The sequence below is a fragment of the Blennius ocellaris genome (assembly GCF_963422515.1).
Source record: "Blennius ocellaris genome assembly, chromosome: 4".
Lineage (NCBI taxonomy): Eukaryota > Metazoa > Chordata > Actinopteri > Blenniiformes > Blenniidae > Blennius > Blennius ocellaris.
In genome coordinates, this window is record NC_137653.1 from 27,174,812 (window position 1) to 27,196,996 (window position 22,185).

Here is a 22,185-nt window from a genome sequence, read left to right on the forward strand (position 1 = left end):
TCCCTCTACCTCCTATTAGTCCCTCCTATCTCCTAATAGTCCCTCCTACCTCCTAATAGTCCCTCCTATCTCCTAATAGTCCCTCCTACCTCCTAATAGTCCCTCCTACCTCCTAATAGCCCCTGCTACCTCCTAATAGTCCCTCTGTCTCCCAATAGTCCCTCTACCTCCTATTAGTCCCTCCTATCTCCTAATAGTCCCTCCTACCTCCTAATAGTCCCTCCTACCTCCTAATAGTCCCTCCTACCTCCTAATAGTCCCTCTGTCTCCCAATAGTCCCTCTACCTCCTATTAGTCCCTCCTATCTCCTAATAGTCCCTCCTACCTCCTAATAGTCCCTCCTATCTCCTAATAGACCCTCCTACCTCCTAATAGTCCCTCATATCTCCTAATAGTCCCTCCTACCTCCTAATAGTCCCTCCTACCTCCTAATAGCCCCTGCTACCTCCTAATAGTCCCTCCTACCTCCTAATTGTCCCTCCTATCTCCTTTCCTACCTACATCATCTTTAAACCACAGAAGTGTTTAAGTGGCGGCCATGATAAGGAGCGTGGGATTCTCACTAAGCTAAGGAAAGGTGGCTAAATGCTTCCTTTAGAGCCTCCTTTAGCCTAGGAAACACTGATGTTTCCTTTAGAGCCTCCCTTAGCCTAGGAAACACTGATGCTTCCTTTAGAACCTCCTTTAGCCTAGGAAACACTGATGCTTCCTTTACCAAAGGTAGGCTAAAGGCTCATGCTGCCCCACAATTCCTTGTAGAAACAACATTTAAAGGGCCGGTTCATCCAGATGTTCAGGGAAACTCAGGATGAGTGAAAAGCAGCAGATCATGTCAGTTACCAAAGAAATAATCTGCTGGAACAACTTGAAACACTCTAGAAACCAAACTAGGAATGTGATGCAGATGTTGTAACACAAACACTAACGTTTTAGTGCAGCCTATTTTCACTTTGATTGGTTCTTCATCCACCTGGCAGCGGTTCACCTCCTCCATAAAGATCATCCTGCACTCACTGCCAGATCATCTGTTTACCTGACGTGACCTTGTGCAGCTCCTCAGCTCTGAGGTCTCACTGTGAGTGTGACTCTCCTTTTTGCTACGAGCCACAAACACATAACGACTCTTTGCTCAGCGGCTCCTCTCTCTGAGGAATGACACTGAACTGTAACTGACAAACATGTGAAAGCAGGAAAATGAGATAAAGACCTTAAACACACACACACACACACACACACACACACACACACACACACACACACACACACACACACACACACACACACACACACACACACACACACGACTTCCTTCACACTCCTCCAGAACAAAGCGTGGAGATGTTGTGTACTTTGGTTTCTGGTCTTCACACATTCAGCAGCGTGTCGTTGCTCCTCGTCGTTTTCAGACCGACATGCAGAAACACAGACGAGAGTTCAGACATTCGTCAGGTAAACAGTGGAGACGCTCAGTGGAAGACCACAGTCTGTCACGTCACACAAGCTTAGAAGTAGATAAATGTAAAAGTTAAAACATGTTTCCTTGATAAAACTTTTATATATATATATTGGTCAGAGGTCCTTTAAGAGCAGAGTGAAAGAAAATGCACAAATGACTCTTATTATATGAGGACACAGACAAAGAGGATCCCCCATTGATAAGAGGTTTATCAGACTACAGTATATCCTCATTTGGAATCAAATAATTATTGAGATGCTAATTGTCTTCCTCGAGATGGCTGAGCCTGCTGCGTGGTATTTAGCTAATTTAATTAACTGAACCTCGTGCAACCATGATGAGATCCACATTTGTGCTGCTAATATGCTCAGTTACTTTATTTTCTCAGCTTTTGTTTTCTGTTTAGGATGATTTCTGTCACTTTGGATCGACTAGAAAATACTAAACACATATTTTCGGTAAGACGCTACAAGAAAGGAAGGTGATCTCTGAGCTGCAGACTGTGAAGGCCTGTCCTGAAGCAGCTGGACCTCAGGGCCACGAGGCAGCGGCACCGTTCAGGACAGACCGGAGGAAGCTTCTTGCTTTTGCAAGACAAATTGCATAAATGTAGATTATTTCTGTGGGTTTGTGGAGCGTGGAGTTTTAATCAGAGAGACTGAACAGCGGGATCACGGAAGCTTTTCACTGCAGCAAACACTGAGGATCACTTTATGGTCTTTATCACATCAAGCGATAACACCAACGGACTTTACACACAAGAAGTGTGACAATCTTTTCAAAACTAGGAAATACGAACTCGCAAATATTCATCGTGATGCCACTTTGTAGGAAGAATGACTTGCGCTGGCTCAATTGTTCTGCAAAGCATGATAAAGTTAATAAAGTTGATCTCATTCTACAAGGTAGACGATAAGAAGGGGGGGGTTTAAAGGGTTAACTTTGAGGGTGAGGTTCAATTGCCTGAGTGATTGAAGTGTCTGTAAAACAGCTTCCGTCTCACTCTTGTATTGAATCAAGAGACAGCAAATGTCCCAGCAGAAGAGTGTTTGTCACACGAGCCACCTGGGCTTTCTGGGCCTCTCAGGCAGAAAGTGATTTCCTCCGGCTCCCCATGTGCAGTTTCACTCGTATGATGAGTGAACGTGACGGATGCCCTTGATCTGAAACCAACGTGAGCACAAAGCGAGATGTGAGCTGTTGGTTGAGGGGTGATTTGCATACTCAGCAGAAAACCTTGTGTCTCTTCTTTTAGCGATTTCAATGAGGTTGGTGTGGTTTTGGTGTTCAGCCTGAACACTTTCTACAGGCTCAGGAAGTGACGTCAGCAAGTTAACTGGAAAGTCTCAACTGGATCATTCAGAGTCACGACAAATCCAAGACAATAATTTAGACGAGACGAGACGAGACACGGTGAGACAAGACATAAAAACGACTCTCATCTGGACAGTCTGGATCCTGATAGTTTCTGTTTGGTTATTTTGTTTCACACACACACACACACGCACACACACACACACGCACACACACACGCACACGCACACGCGCGCACACACACACACACACACACACTTTGCAATACTTATGGAAAAGTGTGGGGGAAACGATACTCATAGTAGTACTCATATTTACAATGTGCATTGACATTAAAATTCTCACAGTAAATTTCATTGAAATGTCGACCAAACTGCAGTTTCACTGTCATAAATAATGAAATTACGGTCGAACTCTCCAGCCAAACACAGTTTCCTCTCATATCAGACCCTCGTGACACAATTCAGAACTAATGTGTCCAAGAAACGGAGAAGATTCACTTTTGATGTTCAGAGGCTGTTGTCTGATGTGTGGCTCTGGATCTTCTCCTGGTTCACACCAGCTGGTTCTTTCAGAGATTCCACATTTCACATCAGCTCTGAAAGGCGAGAGCCTCACAGCGCCTCCTGCAGGCACAAAGAAGGAACTCCCTCCAGAGCCTGGACTAGAATCGGGTCTACTGAGATAAATCATCAGTCAGATTTCAGTTTAGTTGTCAGCCAGAGGCCTCGAGACCTGTGCGACTAATGAATAGTCTGGAGAGAAACACTGCAGGGTTGCTGTCTTTTAACTTTTGTGCAAGTTTTATGCTTAAGTTTGAGCTTGGGTCCTGCTGATTATTTAAATGTTCTCTTATTGTGATTAAATTGCAGGAATCAAACCTCAAAGCCTAAAATGTCGTTAGTCTGACCATGTTTACTGGTGAAAAGAATAAAGTTGTGAGAAATATGCAAAGAACCTGAAGAAACAGTATCAGATTAGTGAGTTCATCTGGTAACTTTTGCACCTCATTGGTTTCTTCTGAACAATAAACTGAATAAACAGTTTAAATTTCTTCTAATTGATGACAAAAGTTTTATTTTGATCATGGATCAGAGAACAGAGAATTTTGTTCCTGCTCTCTGGCTATATTTCTTTTTGATAGAATGTAAATGCAAAGAATTCCATTATTATTATTATTATTATTATTAGTAGTAGTAGTAGTAGTAGTAGTAGTAGTAGTAGTATTGTCGTTGTTGTTGTTGTTGCTGTTATTATTACTGTTGTTGTTGTCTGAGTGCCTGTATTAGTTTGCGAACATTAAACATGTTTGTTCTTTTCAACTTAAATAAGTATGTGGAAGAAGAAACAAATACCATATTGGAGGTTATTTATTTGCTCATTTATGTATGTATGTATGTATGTATGTATGTATGTATGTATGTATGTATTTATAGTGCTGTCAATCGAATAAAAAATATGTATAATTCTTTGCGGAATTTTTTTTAAATTAATTGCGTTTAATCACATTGTTTTTCTACTGAAGACTGAACCTTGTAATTGATATTTGTTGAGGGAAAAGCACGGAATTAATGTCGACTCAACACACAGAAACTATATTTAAATTTAAAGACTATTTTTATGATGTTCTTTTAGCTTTTGGTGAAACTGTTTCTCTCCAAGATCAGCAAAATAATAAAAACATAAATTAATTAATTAATAAAGATCTAACATAAGTCTGGGTTTAGTTAGAGTGCAGGTGCAACAGTGTGACAATTTGAATATTTGTAGAAACAAAGTTGTGAAATTATTACATGAACAAAGTGGCAATAATATACTGTAACACACACACACACACACACACACACACACACACACACACACACACACACACACACACACACACACACAGTATAGAGGAGAGCCATGGAAAGATAGACAGATGAGAAATATTTAATATTTTACCTGAAAGTCTTTCTTCCAGCTTTACCAGTTTGCCGGCTCCTGGTCAGCCAACATGGCAACCTGCTGTAGGGGAATCCAAGATGGCCGACAATATGTCTGCTTCCTTATGATCGCCGCCTTTCTGTTTTGCCATTTTGATACGAATCACCACCACAGTGACGCCACTGTCGGTGGGAAGCAGTAGTACATGATCTGCAACGCAACCGTGCTCCTCCAGAATTGAAACCCCGCAAGTGCCGTAGCAAAATGGCGGCGTACGGGCGCCGACATACTTGTTTGTGGGCGCGGACATAATTGCTCACGGTCAGCACCATACTACTCTCAAAACTGAAACCTCGCCAGTGAGGTATCAAATCATAGTGGCTTACGGGCGCCAACATACTTGTTTGTGTTCGCTGCCATACGTGTATGTGGTCGCCGCCACATTTAAAAGGCCAAATGATGCGCTGTGGTGGTGATTCATATCAAAATGGCAAAAAAAAATAAAAAAGGCAATCATAAGGAAGCAGACATATTGTCGGCCATCTTGGATTCCCCAATGACATCTCTCGCTAAATTCAGCTTTTCAAAGCTGATGACGTTCCCTTTCTCAATCAGGTAACTTTTCAAGTGAAACTTTTTGCCTTAATCTTATTATTAGGGTGTTGCTGCTCTGTGGTCACAGTGCTGCCTCCAGAGCACATGATGCTCAGGTAAGAGAGCAAAAAAAACAAATAAACCCGCAAGTAAACAAAACTACGTTAATTACCTAATTTCTTTTTTTTTTTTTAACGAATTAAACGTTCCAGATCAATTAATTAAATTAACGCGTTATTTTTGACAGCACTATTGATTCTACTTTCTCTGTGAATTATCATTGTTCTTCATTTCTACATTTAATACAATTTCTATGAAAAAATGAAAGACGACAAACTTCAGCTATTGAGGTCATGTGACTTCCGGTATAGAGTGGAGGTATGGCGGCGCCCTTCGTCTGCAGTTCTGTGATCTGCAGGCCAGGAGCCACTTGTGGCTCTTTAGCTCCTCTGTAGTGGCTCCATGAAGCTTTCACTAAATCATATGTGAATTAACATTTAAGTTATTTTTTTAATCTTATTTTCACACCAGGGTCATTTTCTAAAGGGCTCCTATCTCTTGGCCTAAAAAATATTTTAAAAAGGTGCAAGTGAAATGGGGAAAATTTGCTAAAACGTCCAAAACTGCTTAAAAATGGTCAACGCAGAGTGAAATTTCTAATATGAAGTGCAAAAACTGGTCAAATGTTTACTATCACGAATGTTATTGAAACTTAGTAAATACAACATAAGATGTATGAAAATGAACGTTGAGGGACTGCAGGTCACAGCGGGTCCAGCCGCCAGGGGTCGCTGTGGAGCCGGGGCAGCGGTGTGCAGGGGGCTGGAGGTGGAGCCCTCCGGGCCTCAGTCTTTCACTGCAGAAGCACCGGGGAGGCTCGGAGGAGACGGAGGACCTGCTGACAGACCGACCGGGGCCATGGGGGCTGTGCTGGGGGGCTTCTCCCTGGCTGGTTTGGTGAGTCTGAGAGTGTATTGTTGTTATTTACATACCACAATATTTATTGTTCTCATTTAATTTCATTAGAATGATAACAATAGAAACCTTTACATTTATTTATTTTTTTGTTATCCCTGTCCTGTCATTATTTATGTTTGAACCACGTTTATTAACATCTAGTCGTTGTTTATGCAGAACTTTGCACGTCTTTCTTTTCTTCTGCCGCAGTTCATTCATGTACACTGACACATGCATAGACTTTGAGAATACTTTATATTTTTCACAAATGTTTCCTGTAAGGTCCTGTTATTCCTCGTGTAAACTCTGCTTTATTCGACACGACGGTATTTGTTGTGTGTGTGTTTGTAACATGTGACTGGCTTCATAACGCTTCAGAACCGGGCAGCAGAGGGTTAAACACGACACACTGGGTCATCTGCTTACACGTGATTAATTGGATTACCGCAGCTTTGTTGTCTCGTTGTGAAGACCAAAACAAGCTTCATGTCCAGTATTAGACCTGTACACACACACACACACACACACACACACACACACACACACACACACACACACACACACACACACCACTTCAAATACATAAATGATTCGCATAAACGACTTAAAACTTTAACTATTAATCAAAATGTGTCTCCTACTTGTGGATAAACTGAATCCAACTCAGTTCTGTTCATGAAGCAACAACTAAAACATCGCAAAGAACGTTTAGAATGAAAAACACAATAATGTGATGTGAGCAAACAGGTGACAAAATGCTCCTTTTCTTGACAAAATCCACTTATGTAACCAAAGAACATCTCTCTATAACCAAAAACACAAATTCATATTGGAATTCTTCTCCCAGGTTGCCAAACATGATTTATTATGTTTAAAATATTGTCTTTTCAATAATCTTCCTGCTCCTTTTGAACATACAAATGTGAGCAAGTGGGATGTGATGTTTCATTGGGGGGTTTTTTTTGTTGTTGTTTTTGGTTTTACCAATTTACATTTAAACGTCTCTCTTTTCCTTTATTTTTATTTGTATGTTCGAAATAACGTTTCATTCATCAACGATAGTAAAACAACTCAAAAGTCTCTGGAAAGAAGTAACCATAGAAACACAACGGCGGCTCTCTTCTCAGGTGTTTTTGGACAATTAACAAAAGGAATGATATTGTGAACAAAGTGCAGTTATGTTTCTCTACGTGGCGACTGGAGTGACGAGATCAGTGCCAGTGTGTCAGCGAGCGGATTAGACCTTAGGTTGTGATGTGTTGTTGCCATCATAATCCTGCAGCTCCGGTTGGTGGTGCAATCACCAGGTGGCAGGTTCCATTCTCTTATCTGTCCCCGTGTTGAAGTGCCTTTGAGCAAGACGCCGAATCCCAAACGGCTCCCAGTGGATGGACCGAGCGCCTCGCATGGCGGCCGTTGGTGTGTGAATGTGTGTGTGTTAATGGGTGAATGTGAAGTTATAAGAACGTTCAGTCACTCGATCACACAACAACAACAACATCAACATCAACGCCACTGGTGAAGTGTGATATGAGCAGAAGAGCGTCTTTCCGACGGTAGAACCAGACGATGAGATCATGTGACTGCCCCGTCCCTCTCAGAGAGCCTCCGGGGGAAATGACGACGGCGTCTTTGTTCACGTCACACTGAGTTTCTCTCCCCGAGGTTCAGGTCGGGTCGAGGCCCCGCTGATCTGGCGCACGCTGCCATGGCCTGGTCAGGAGCACTAAGCCGACCTCGTCTGGCTGGCAGCCGCTTTAACTTGCCGACAGTCTTGTGAGCTTCCTTATCTCTTGACCTGCGTTCAGAGAGGAGAGGAGCTGCTGTGAACGGAGGCGCTCGTCCCGGTCGGTTCACGGCGTCGGGCTGCTTCACTGTGGTTCGCAATAAATGACTCATGCACACTGTGACCTGCAAAGTGGCGCTCACCACAAGGTTTTTACCCAGCTTCTATTAATACGGGGGATTTTGACAAAACAAGAGACACGTGAGGCAAACATTTTGAAGTTGTAATTATCAACATTAACAAACAAACCGACAGTTTTCCCACCATGACATTGTTCAAGTCAAACTTTTATCTTTTGTGGAATTTTTCACAAATGGAGAAAAGTAGAACACATCAGCTGCAAGACGTTCTTTAACATCCAGGGCAGGAAATCCAAAACTATAAGAATTAGTGCACTGGTTGGGCCAGTTGGTTGGCCATGTCTCCTGGCGGGACCATGTTTAAAAAGCAAGGGGCCTGAGATTGAGCCTTGGGGCGCGCTGTAAGGGAAATAACACATACGTGCAGATTTGCACGTCTGCACAGAGACCTTATGAAATCCTGCACAGTGGAAAAGCACTGAGGGCTGCCGCTTCATGCTTATATAAGATGTTTTGATAAGATGTTTTGTTCCTTATATAATTGGCTCCATGAGTAGTTTCGGCGAAGAACAGGGAGGCGCCGGTTTCGGAACATGTTTGCGAAGCCGACGATGGCTCCTCTTTGAACGGGAGGTTAGCTGTCCCGCTCCTGCGCGTCTGGAGACCTGGCCAGTCTCCAGTGATGCACGGGCGGTGCAGCTGCTCCTCCCTATAAAGATAGATGTAAGGGGGAGAATAGTTAGAGTCTTCCATCGGAGCCGTACACTCGCGTGGACCAGCACAGCATTTCTCATGCCCGATCTGTGGTAGTGATGATCAAATTTGAACGAATCGTTCAAAACCCGCGAGTCACTTTACTGAACGGTGACTCACGAGTTTTCACGTTCATTAACTCGTTCACTGAGTCATTTTTGCTACAGCCTCCTTGTAGCTGGGCCGCTAAGCACAGCAGCTTCCGGCTCCTGACATTCACATGAGGCTTTCAGCACATTCGAGTCAGCTTGTCGGTGTAGTTCAGCACGAATGACCGACTCACCTCCCCTGAATCGTTCAGCTCACATGCCCGAGTCAGCTCGCTCCAATCGTTCAGCTCACATGACCGACTCCCCTCGAAACTCGAAAGAGTCGTTCACTGAATCGGTCAGTAGCACTTCCGCTGTGTCGTTCACCTCATGAGCGGTGAGTCCTCCCCCCCTCCCTCACCTGAAAATCTCCGAGTGACGGCGGAGAAAAAAATAATACATTGTTTGTTTCACAAAGCTTGTAGAGATAAATACATGAATAATACATGGATAAATACACAGTAAACAATGTTAAAATACCACTGTAGCGTGTATTGTGTTACATTTAATATTGTCCCCTATAATTAGTTCTGCCCTATGAACGTCACATTATTTATTATTAGATTATTTATTAGATACTAGTAAAAAAAGAAAATCAGAATGTTGGAAGAAAAAAAAACTATAAAAACATATGTATACATTAATATATACTGTATATCTGCCATTCTGGATGCCAGGTATTTATTCAGTTTAATAATTTATCTAATTTATTTTCTGATTCAACTAAACCTCAAAAACAACACACATAATCTAGAATAAGGAGACCAGGATCACTAAAAACTAATGTGTACTTATTGTTTATTTTCCTCAGAAGTGTTTCATCATTTTACTATGAATACATGATTCTCCCCCTGGTTCATGTCGCAGTTCAGCTGAGCCTCCAGGTCCTGGAGCGGGTGGAAATAGTGCGCATGCGCAACTGAATCAAATGACTCAAATGACTCAAATGACCGATTCACTTGGGTGAACGACTCAAAAACCCGTGAGTCCGTTCGAGGAGTCGGGTTTCTCATCACTAATCTGTGGGCTCTCCAGATCAGCGTCACGGGCAGGCCCGCCCCTCCCTACACGCAGAACACGCGCTGTGCGTAGGGCCCCGCGATCCATGGGGGGCCCCATTTTGCGCAAGTGAATTGAATTTCCCTCGGGATCATTAAAGTATCATCATAATCTGTAAATGCGCAAAGGATGCGCGTGCATTTTGCCGAGAGGCGGCGTAGAACACCGCCACCAAGTCAGCCCGAGGCAGGAGAGAGAGAATAAAAAAAGAGACGAAAGCGCGAAGCATCACCATCTGACCAATCAGCGGTCAGATGGGCCGGCAGGCAGTTGTTTACAGGTGGAGAGTAGAGAGAGAGATGGCTTCCAAACGTCAATACAATAATAATAGTAATAATAATAATTAGTATTATTATTATGTTATTGGAAGGGGGCCCCCAAAATAAAATCCTGCTTAGGGCCCCCACTTGGCCAGGGGCGGCCCTGGTCACGGGTGAGGGAAGCGATTGATCTATCATTGCTGTGTGATGTATTGCTGTTCACTGATTGGTGGGGAATAAAAGACGCATTTATTCTAGCCAAGAAGTGTTTGTGTTTTGATTGTGCGCCTACTGAAAGCGATCCTGTATAAATATTCCACAAAACACACGCCGCAGAGTGGGTCGTCACTTCCCACAGTCGTCAGCGAACTGCGACAGGCGAAAAAACTCATGATAAACAAATATAGAATGTAGATAATAGTCTGAAAGTAGATCTGCTCATTGCACCTATGCTTTCATTATTTCAGCTCCATTAATGGAGAACCAGACTGTGTCCAAGTCCGTCTACCATGAGAACCTATGGGAATTACGGCATCTAATTTAATGCTAAAAACTAATTCTGTCTCTGTAGATTTGACCAAAAGTCATGCATTAGATATGTGTTACTTTGAATTAAACATGGAGAACACAGGAATTTGTCACGGAGAAGATGCCACGGAGAGGAAACACTGAACAGAGCTCGGTATTGAAGCCTGCCTGGGAAAAAGTCAGGCTGTCCTTGGGTCTTCATCCAAATATAATTAGTTATTCGGTTCCTCATCACATGATAAGGAGCGACTTTTGTTTGCGTGCGGCTGCTCCATTTCCTGTCAAGGCCGACGTCTCTTCTGTGCCACGAGCAAACCAAACACTCACACAATGATACCATGAAGCCCGGCCCATGAAAAGCCTGATTATGTGAGCATGAAGGTGAAAACAGCCTTAACAACCACCCCCACTCCCACACACACACACACACACACACGCTAGTTAATTCACTCCTAGCTGGTTGACTTGTGCTTGACCTGACCGACATGTCATGTCCTCTGTCCTGAAGTTGCCGTGCCTGTGCAGCAGCGCCACCTGCCTGATGTGCAGCTGCTGTCCCCACAGCAGGAACTCCACAGTGACCCGGATGGTCTACGCCTGCGTCCTGCTGCTGGGCACCATCGTGGCCTGCGTCATGCTGTCGCCCGGCGTGGATCAGCAGCTCAAACGGGTGAGACGCTGGGATCTGCAGAGGGATGATGACTTCCTTCACTTTATTCCTCGTCTGCTCTGATTTGTGGCTATTTCACACTTTATCTTTATATCTGTCTACGGTACTTATATAGAAATCCATGCAATTTAAAGACATGTAAAGCTAGAAAAGGTTGGAATATGTGTGTTTTTCAGCTCATCGTGTGTAAATTGCACATCTGTGCCTTTATGACTTCAAAGTATTTAGAAAAAACCTTTGTATCGTAGTATTCCAACCAAAAGTTACCACCAATTCTCACACTTAATGATCCAATTTATTTATTCCATTTCTCAGCAGCATATTTCACACAAAAACACTTTCTTAATAACTTCAGACTTTGCTCTCAGGTGATCATTATCAATAATGAATAACATAACTGCTCCTTCAAATGTTTACTCTTTGTTTAGTGCAAGGAAATACAAGCACACTATGAAAATCTACTCACATATTATTATTATTATTTTTTATTTCATTTAGTTTATATATGTGTTTATTTAGACGGGACAGTGCATATTAATGAACAAGCCAGGTTACTGGAAATATGCCAGATTTGGCACAAGACTCCTCTATTGTCCCACATAAATCCATATAAGTTTGCAAACATATAAAAAACAATACAGTAAAACAAAGATGATCAAATTGATTATTATAAGTGCATGACTATCCTAATGATCACACGTTTGGTTGTTAGTCAGTCATATCTTGGACTGTTTTATAAAACTGACAAAGTTCTCTGGGGTAACTGGAGATTCTTGTAAAATAGGCAGTGAAATGAAAAAAGACATTTGCTGTCATATTTTCTCTTTAAATGACTGGACTTGTCTTCAACCGTGTGACTCTGTGCTGCAGATCCCAGGTTTCTGTGAAGATGGCGCCGACTCCATGGTCCCTGAGCTGCAGGCTGACCTGAACTGCGACATGTTCGTGGGCTACAAAGCCGTGTACCGCGTGTGCTTCGCCATGAGCGTGTGGTTCCTGGGGTTCTCCGTCCTGATGATTAACATCAAGGACAGCAGAAATTGTCGAGCGGCCATCCACAACGGGTAAGGAGCCCGCGTCGGGGCCTCCGTCCTGACGGGTTCCTCTGTGATCTGAATTACCGAATGACCTTTGACCTGCACTGACGCTCACATCTTCAGACTCTGAATATCACTTCCATGAACAAACATCTGTCCTCCCCTGAACAGGCAAGGCAGGGGTGTGAGTGAGGGAGTGAGGGAGGGAAGTCAGTTGTGTTGAAAGAGTTGTTCGGCCGGTTCGCTCTCTGCTCCTTGAGCTGCTCGGTGATGACCTTCACCTCCTTCACCGTCCCACACCTCCTTCATGCCGAGTCTGAGCTCCTTATGAAGCTCCGGCTGATCAGTGAAAGCAGCGTTCAGTTCAAGTGTCCAAAGTGCAGCTGCCTCCGTGTCCTCGCTGTGGGACCCCTGCAGCACATGGCAGTCTGTGGGCTCAAAGCAGTCAGGTGACCACTTCCTGCATCTGCGTGTGGATGTGGGTTCTGCGTGCGGTGGGGCTGCAGCAGGACCAGGCTGGTTAATGGTTGGGTTTCCCCCGGCGTTGCAGCTCACATACCGGGAGAAAGCAGGGCGCGTGTTGAGAATTAATAGACATTAACACTATCGCCTCAGCGTGCTGTGTGTGTAACCTAGCAACCATCACACGCTACGTCTGCGTCGTCAACGATGAGAACAATTGCGTGTCCAAATCCACGGGCAAGTAAAAGTCAGGCCCAAGAGTTCCTCCAGCACATATAGATGTTAATGTGTACCTGCCCGGGGCGGCGGCGCACCACTTCCTGTTCACGTAGAGAGCGAGTCCTCCTCCTTTCTGCTTCCTGCAGACTCTCGCGTCTCCATCAGCTCGAACTGTGTCGCTTAAGTTTGGCTGTATTACAATCCATATAGGATAGGAGGCTAAAATGCATTAAAAAAAAAAATGTATGCTTGTCTTTGTTTTCAGGTTCTGGTTCTTTAAGATCGCCGCCCTGCTGGCAGTGACGGCCGGTGCCTTTTACATTCCTGACAGGCCTTTCACCTACGGTAAGCCGCTCAGACAGGAAGCGATCGTTGCGGTGCGGGAGGTGACCGCCGCTGTCTCCCTGTGCTCACAGTGTGGTTTGTGATGGGATCTGGCGGAGCCTTCTTCTTCATCGTGATCCAGCTGGTGCTGCTGGTGGACTTTGTCCACTCCTGGAACGAGTCCTGGGTGGACAAGATGGAGAAGGGCAACTCCAGAGGCTGGTACGCCGGTGAGTGACTATTATTACTGTTGCTGTGGGTCGGGGCCACCCAACAAAACACTTCAACTGAAAGGAGCCTCGTCTGCCTGTCCTCAGCTTTGCTGGCCGTCACGTCCCTCAACTACATCCTGTCCTTCACCGCCGTCGTTCTGTTCTTCATCTTCTACACCAAACCCGACGGCTGCTTCATCAACAAGTTCTTCATCAGCTTCAACACGCTGTTCTGCATCGCCACCTCGGTCGTGTCTGTGCTGCCGAGGGTCCAGGTACGCAGCCGCCGCACGCCGTTATCCAGGGGGGACAGAACCAAGACATCTGGAGCACAGCCGGGGAGGGTGATGTGTGACGTAAAGGGTGTAAACTTTCTCCTCCGAACTGACTGAGAAATTCTCCTCGTTTCACAAAGAACAACTGTGTTTACACACAGTTTAACCCACAATCCATACTATTTAGAATCATTCAAAACCAAGCTCCAATTATCAACTGAATCCTCTCTGGATATCGGTACAGATGTATGACGGAACAGAATATATCATTCTGTTGTGTTTCAGTCTCCCTTCTTCCTTCCACATAACAGACCTGTGACAGATCTGAGGCTGCAGGAGTGGTTTATTTCTGAAATGTTGGTGTGTCTCTGCAGGACTCCCAGCCTCGGTCGGGCCTCCTGCAGTCGTCCTTCATCACCCTGTACACCATGTTTCTGACCTGGTCGGCCATGAGCAACGAGCCCGGTGAGCCAACGTCGCCTCAGTCGCCCCCATTAGACCCACAAAAGGTTTTCAATGCTGGGAAAAAGTGTATTAATGTAGTCACAACAGTTCAAGACGCTTTACAAGAAATCAGAAACAACAGATGGAACCAACATATAGAAACAGTCCAGAAAGTGTCAGGGTCGACTCCACATGCAGAGAGACAGAGAACGACGCCTTCATCTCCTCCTCTGCTTGTTCAAACTCCCTGGAACGATCAGGTGGTGCCGGGTCAGTCCGCTGTGTTCACAGTGTTCTGTGTGAAGCCTTTTCCCACCAGGAAGCACAAACTACCATGGTTAATGGGTTTCTTTTGCAGAGAAAGGATCACGGATGATTCGTAAGGGTTGAAGTGGTGACTTCAAGCTGAATTCATGGCTCTCCTCACATGCATTTCATGGATTTTCTCGCAAAAGCCCCGGAGAGGAGTCGGTCTGTGAGCGTTTGTTCTCCCCACAGATGAAACCTGCAACCCCAGTCTGCTGAGCATCATCCAGAACATGGCGGTGCCCACGCTGGCCCCGCTGGAGGTGGAGAACCAGACCGCCGTGGTGATCGTCATGACGGACACGCCCGTCCCCACGTCTCCGTACCTGCAGTGGTGGGACGCCCAGAGCATCACCGGCCTCATCATATTCATCTTGTGCATCCTCTACTCCAGGTGAACCGCAGCGGACCGTCACTGCACACTGAAACTCAATTCTAAGGCCAAATGGTGAGCGTGTAATGACTGATGTTTTCACCGTCTCACTGGAGTGAGCTCAGAGTCGCAGAGGTTGAGGGAGGAGCTCAGATTTGACTGTGGTCAGGATACCGTGTTGGAACGACTATCACATCATGACTGCTGTCAGCAAGGACTCAGGGGTTCACTTTCTGTAGGGACGGCCACCGTTCACATTTGAACCGATACGGTACCTGGGAATCAATATCAGTACTCAACTGTTACAATTCTCTGTACTTCTGTGTGTGTTTATGTTGTTAATGAATGTTAATTTGTTTGATAATAGAATCTTAGAATTTTTTCAATTTAACATATTTTCTTCTTAATATATAAACTTTAACAATTATATCCAAACAACATGCTTGTATTGTAACATTGCAGTTGCTTCACACATTCCTGCAACACGAAAAGCCTTAACTACAACTACAAAGTGTTTTTTTTCTTAATAATACCCAAATTAAAACTCAATCCACGTCTTCCTATCACTTTCTTCACTGGAATCATTGTGTGACGAGGCTGCATGGAGGCAAATATAAGTTTAAAACAAATGAGAATCTCTTCAGCCTTGAGAAAAGTCTAGTGCTTCACCAGGAGCTTCCTCATTGTCAGGTTCAGGCTATAGACGTTTATTAAATCTGCAAGAAAGAACAAGACAACAAGGGTAAGTTTGTTTTCACTCGCAAGGAGAATGGATAGGGAGTGCTTCAGCCACAACCTCCAACCCATTCCGAAGACTCTCATCCAGTTCCTCTCTTTTTATGAGGGGTTCGAAGGTGGGGAGTGGAAGAAAGGTAAAAGGAAAGCACTGTAGTGGAAAATCACTAGACAAGCACAAGTCGGAACATTCAGTATGTGTGTGGCAGTTTCGACAGCACGTTGGTCTCCTGTTTATCAGTCTCGGTCAGCGTGTTCCTGCAAGAATTCAAAATACAAGATTAGACAGCAAGGGAGCCGTGCTTATTGCACGGCGACTGAAACACTTCAAATGATTTGGCATGAATGTGGATTAAGCATAAATGTGATAACTTATGTACAATTATTCCAACACTCATATTAGAAGTATTCCGGCCGCAGTGAGCAGAATCTGCATCACACTTTAAAAGTGGAGCCTCTCCAGCATTTTCTCTCCGCCATGCTCTGTTGTCTGAACAGTTACGCTCGTGTTCCGGCGATGCTACGTTCAAGTCCGGCTCGGAAAATCGCCTCCTCTTTCAACTCTCACAGCAACAAGGATGCGTTTTGTATTTTTGAACGGACTTTTTATTGCACAGTATTTTACCCTTTTTACAATTTTATGTGGCATTGATTGACTGATTGTTTTTTTTTTTTTGGGGGGGGGGGGTTTTCTTTATCATGAAATGTCTTTTAAACGTTGACACGTTGAGCTCCTTGCACATTTTTGTCCAATGTGGTTTCCATACTACAAATGGCTAATAAACGGAATCTGAATCGGAGGTACCGAAACCCGGTACCATTTGATTTTACGTGAAACGGTACTGGGTAGTACCGTCGGAATCCGGTCGGTACCTATAAAAGTAGAGAATTTGGTACCACCCTGCCTGCCTTACAGTGTGTTTACTGTGTTTAGTGGAAGTTGACTCTGTGTTTCCTCTCCCCTCGTCTTCCTCCCCAGCATCCGTTCGTCCAGCACCAGCCAGGTGAACAAGCTGACCATGGCGTCCAAAGACTCGGCCATCCTGGCAGAGGCGGGCAGCGGCTCGACGCCGTCGGAGACGGGGACGGGCCCCCAGCGGGTGGAGGACAACGAGCGGGACATGGTCCAGTACAGCTACTCCTTCTTCCACTTCATGCTCTTCCTGGCTTCACTCTACATCATGATGACTCTCACCAACTGGTACAGGTGAGCAGGCGCTGAGTCGGCAAAATTCCTGAATGAACCCTTCAAACTGATCTGAGTCTGAATAGTTCACATGTAAAAAGTAAAAAGTTTCAGAATGAGAATAAATTCCCACTGGATGTCTTTTAAAACTCAGATGTTAGTGTCGCACAGGAAATGTGCTCTCATCATGAAAAATAGATGTTTAGTAGTTCTTAATACCTTCTATTTACAAAAGCCCCATCTCCACCGCACACAAGTGCCGGGGCGGAGCGGAGCGGTACGGAACAGTTCGGAAGCACAACCCCGACCGAAATTTTGGGTCGTGTCTCCACTGCAGAGAGGAGCGTGAAAAGTGGGCGGGGCTTATGAGCTTCGCAGAAATGTGACATTATAACAGAAAAGAACGTCGTCAGATGTAGATCTTATGAATCCTCTGTTGTTGTTTAAATTCTCCACTTTGCACTTTAATTTTATTTAATTTTTTGCAGCGGAAAAAAAAAAAGTTACTTTTTGCAGCAGTCATTTTTTGCAGTGGAGAGCTGCAGCCGCAACTTCCGTGTTTGTTGTGAGAGAGCCAGTCGCTCGGCCACTTGCCGGCGACTTGCCCCGCACTCGAGCGCTCGGGTGCGGGGCAAGTGGCCGGAGCGTTCCCCCCAGTTGGCTGAGGCACAGACACGGGAGTCTGAGGAGGTTCTCCACTCCGGCGCCTCCGTGTTCCGGCAGCACAGCGCCGGAACACGGAGGCGCCGAGCTCCAAGCTCCTTTTCATCGCTTCCGCGGTCCGTCCCCGCGATAAAGCACCACTGACCGCGGCTGAACAGAACGCTGACCGCCTCTGGGAAGCGGAGCTGCCGGAGCCGGTCAGCACCGGAGACGAAAGCTCCAGACTCCGGTGTCCCGGACGCGCATCAGCGCCACGGCCAGCGCTATGCTGCAAACAGAAAACTCCAACGCGATGCAAAGTCCCTCCCCCCGGTCTCCCCCTGCCTCAAGTCGCTCTTTCACAACAAACACTAAAGTTGAGCAGCAAAGAAAAGAAAATGAAAATAAATACAACCAGTGCGCAGCTGACCACACTGACAGCAGAGGCTTCATCCAGCCAGCACATTAACATATTGAGGGCGTGTCGTAAATCACTGACCAATCAGCAGACAGCAGCTCAACCTCAGACCCGTTCCATGGTCCCCGGCACCCCAACGGAAGGGGAGCGGAAAAGCGGTCGCCTTTGGAGCGGTCTGGAGCGGTTTAGACTGCATTACATGTCGTGACACGTGAACCGGAGCGGTTTAGACCCGTCTAGGCTGGTACTTTTTGTGCGGTGGAGACGGGGCTTAATTTAGCTCTTTTTTTTTTAAATGCAGTCACCAGTGTCTGTGGTCATGTGGGACTTTATTATTTAACTCCTGACGTTCAGAGGACAATGCTAAAATGATCACTTGATCGACAGAACTAAAGGTATTAATCATTTATTAGGACCATATTTGGTAACTTTCTAACGTCTTCACGTGTCTTTCAAACAGACAATAACAGGTTAAAACCAGCCTGAATACACCATTAAAAAGTTGTCGTAAAAAAATGAGATATGTGTAGCTTGGGTATTTTTTTTTAAATAACAAATTTTATTAAAATGGAAGCATTTCTGCTTTTGAATTCTTATAACCACACAAACAGAAATATCTGTTACTTGATTTAAAATATGGATAGCAGTTAAATATAATAATTAAACATGTGCACAGCTGTGGAGGCTTTTCACCTCTATTGAGAAGCTCCTGAAGAATAAGAGTGCTTCGGTCTGGGTTGTCGAATATGACCTTTTATTGTGAAGGAGCAAAGACACAGTACAGCAAACTCCAAAGTGTGTCCTGAGAGTAAAGTCAGTGTATCAGGCAGATACACAAATATGTCCAGGGGATATGTGTACGTTCAGTTGAGAGACGTCGGTGTGGAGGACAAACACAAAGTCAAAGATCTCTAGTGACTGGAATGTGTTTGTCCCATGAATTTTCCACTAAAGTCTTCAATTGAGTCATATCAGCAAGCTTTATGATTTAAAACTGGTTTTATTATATAGTGACTAGTGACTAATTATCCTCAAGGATCATTTTTCCAAATTACATATATAGTTATTATAAAAAGTCGAGATAGACCAAACCAATGATGTGTATTGGCGTCAAAATTTTCAATTATGCAAACTCCAACACTTAACTTTGTTTAAATACCTTTAAGCATATGTTTATTGAACAGATTTTACAATTTACTATAGATGCTATAGTTTTTTGTTTTTTTTTAAACATTAAAAGACAATAAAATCATTGTTTTTAAATTCTAACAAGTGCAGAGAGCTCCCAGGCTCAGCAGCTTCTCTCCTCAAGTGAATGGACATTTTTAATAAATAAAAATAGCTTCCTGAAGTTTTATAAAGTAAAATAATATGTGGAATAAATGTAAATAAACAGAGTTTTACTATTTCCCTATCAATATTGTGGAGGTAGGAACTGTGACCGTTTTCCAATTCTTAGAACGCCAGCGCGTACTCGCATACGTGATGAGTAACTACTTGCAGGGCATCCTTGGGTAATTTGTCTTCCCAGAGGTCCGCTGTCGATTCACTGTCGATAAAGTTGGCGGAGTCAGAATACATCCAGGTATTCCATTTGGAACTCCCACCTCCCACACCTGTCCTTTACCTGTGTAACCAGCACCTTGAATCACTGAAACCCATGTGGAACCTCAGTAAATTACTCCCCCCAGTGGTCAGAAGATAATATTACACAAGACTAAATAAACCTTAAAGTGAGACGAAATGGCTCCAACAAATATTACCAGCAATCTTGTTTGAAGTAATTAAACCATTAAAAACACTGAATAGCCGACAGCATCTTCCCTTTAACGGCCAGCGGTTGTCACAGTGACAGGAGCGAGAAAACAAGCACTGATCAGAGCTTCAGTGTCTGAGCTGTTGTATATGTTGTATCACCACGTTGGTGATAAACAGGATGTCCACCCCCCCCCCCCCCCCCACCCCCCGCAGCCCCGATGCAGACTACACCATCACCAGCAAGTGGCCGACGGTGTGGGTGAAGATCTCCTCCAGCTGGCTGTGCCTGGCTCTGTACGGCTGGACGCTCGTCGCTCCCATGCTCCTCACCAACCGAGACTTCAGCTGAGCCGCCGCCCTCAACCTTCACACCGCCGCCACATTGCCTCCATCTCTCTGTGAGGACAGACTGGTGTTTTATACCTCCAGGACTTTGTGCCATGAGAGACGTTTCACAGCAACAATTCATATCCTACACTGAGAAACAAATAGAAGAATAAGAAGTTCAATAAATTCAGTCTAAATTCTCTTAGACAATCTCATATTAGTGTTTTTTTTATAAACTTTTTATTGGTAATAGTGAGAATTGCACTTTCCTTTGCACCTTTACAATCTGAATTCTCAGGAAATGATAGTTACTAGAATGTGGAGGTTTGACGGAGTCGTTCTCCGATGCCTTATTTGTATATGAGCTTTAACCCATTTGAAGAGTGTGTTGTAAGACTGACCTGGAGTCAGTCGACGTTTGTGCCAAATGTTTCTGGATCCAGCTATTTAGAGTGAAGAAGCATTTAACATGTCGCCTTGTCAGATGGTGAGAGATTCAGACACCAGATAGTTTGATGCTGAAACAGTGAGGATGATGTTATCACCTGAGCGATCCCTTCATCATTTATCATGGTTGTACTTGTTGAGGATTATCGTCGACACAAAAACAGGTTATTTTGTAGGAGTCATTGAAAAGTTTAATGCTGAGACTGAAATCTGGATTTTAACCCTGAACCTTGCAAGCTTAAAGCTGCTATAACCTAGTTAGTCAGTTTGTGCTGATCAGACGCTTCTGTAGCTTCACTTTAGCTGTTTACACACAACTTTATTTGCTTTTACTTCAATATGTTAACAGACCGAAAAAGAGAAGACTCTGGCCACCGTTACACTTGTTACCTGCACATTATCCATGTTTTGGTCAATCTCTAGGCTTTTTGATGAACTTTATGGACAATGAGACTGTCGTGATGTTTGATATCCAACATGTACTAAAAAGAAATAAAGTGACTCACTTCCTGGTGTGAGTCTCGGTCGGGGTCTTTCTGTGTGTGTGTGTGTGTGTGTGTGTGCGTGCGTGTGTGTGTGTGTGTGTGTGTGTGTGTAGCCAGTATTAAAGTCCTTGAGTCCACAGTGACGACACAATAATTCTGATGTGATAGAAAAGCTTCAAACAAAGAAAGTCCACATGTGGAGGATCCAGATGTGAATCTCACAGATTTGCTGAAAAAGATCTCAGAGGTCCGTTTGGAGGAAACTGTTTTTTCTTTTGAAGAACAATGGAGTATTTATTCCTCCTGCACGTTGTGCAGCTGTGCTCAGAAGCTACTGGAAGTGTCACCAGAGGGCATTGAACTGACACTCATAGCAGGGTCTTTGTGTTTAGGCCTTGTGTAAGCAGGTATTACCTGGGTGTTGCTTTCCTTTGGCCAAATGTCCCCTTGAATCAACAAGAGACCAACCGTAACTTATCGACCTTTGTACCTGGTTGGATTACAGTTGATCAAATGATGTTATTTGATGTGTCTCATGAAGAATCAATAATCAATATTTTAATTGTCAATACTAGAAAAGTCCCTGAACAAGTGAGGAGTGACCTCAGGGCTGTGCAGGTGACACCCAAGTGTGTTTTTCTACCCACAGCTGTCTACTGGACGGTGCAACATGAAGAAATACAGGCTCAGTCCAGGGTTGTGTTCAGGGTGTGAGAACCACAGACCACACAATTCTAAACTCCTCTCACAATGAAAAGTGATTATGGACCTTGTTTGCTAAGTGTTCACTTGAACTATTTCACCATGACATAGTGAAAATTGTACAATAACACAAAGTACAAATCAAATAAAAGCTGCACGTAGCCTTGAGGACCTCGCCTCCTGGCCCTTCAGGGTCAGCTCAGTCATGGACTCTGGTCCATTTAAATATTGTTCCAATATAACCACAAGCCTAACCCTAATTTTTCTGGTTTCCAGAGATAAGGATCAACTCTAGTGGGCCTGGACGGTTTTTAGATAAAGCAGAGCAAGCCACTTTCAGCTGGGATTGGTCCTGTGACCC

The 22,185-nt window shown here is 44.4% G+C and overlaps 1 protein-coding gene across 1 annotated transcript; it reads left to right on the top strand.

The window, feature by feature from the left end:
• The first annotated feature begins 6,171 nt into the window (after window positions 1-6,171).
• Window positions 6,172-21,101, top strand: serinc3 (serine incorporator 3). Its single transcript, XM_080495094.1, has 10 exons — window positions 6,172-6,247; window positions 11,311-11,472; window positions 12,343-12,536; window positions 13,456-13,535; window positions 13,607-13,744; window positions 13,832-14,001; window positions 14,376-14,466; window positions 14,944-15,145; window positions 16,839-17,066; window positions 20,077-21,101. The coding sequence occupies exons 1-10, from the start codon at window positions 6,209-6,211 to the stop codon at window positions 20,210-20,212; spliced, it is 1,440 nt and encodes a 479-aa protein (XP_080351220.1). The 5' UTR covers window positions 6,172-6,208; the 3' UTR covers window positions 20,213-21,101.
• Window positions 21,102-22,185: the final 1,084 nt, after the last annotated feature.

What these genes read in the sequence shown, in the direction of transcription:
- serinc3 (XM_080495094.1), top strand. Translation starts at nt 6,209, where the DNA reads ATGGGGGCTGTGCTGGGGGGCTTCTCCCTGGCTGGTTTG. An exon ending in TGGATCAGCAGCTCAAACGG is followed by an intron (nt 11,473 to 12,342) that starts GTGAGACGCTGG and finishes TCTGTGCTGCAG; the next exon opens with ATCCCAGGTTTCTGTGAAGA. An exon ending in ACTCTCACCAACTGGTACAG is followed by an intron (nt 17,067 to 20,076) that starts GTGAGCAGGCGC and finishes CACCCCCCGCAG; the next exon opens with CCCCGATGCAGACTACACCA.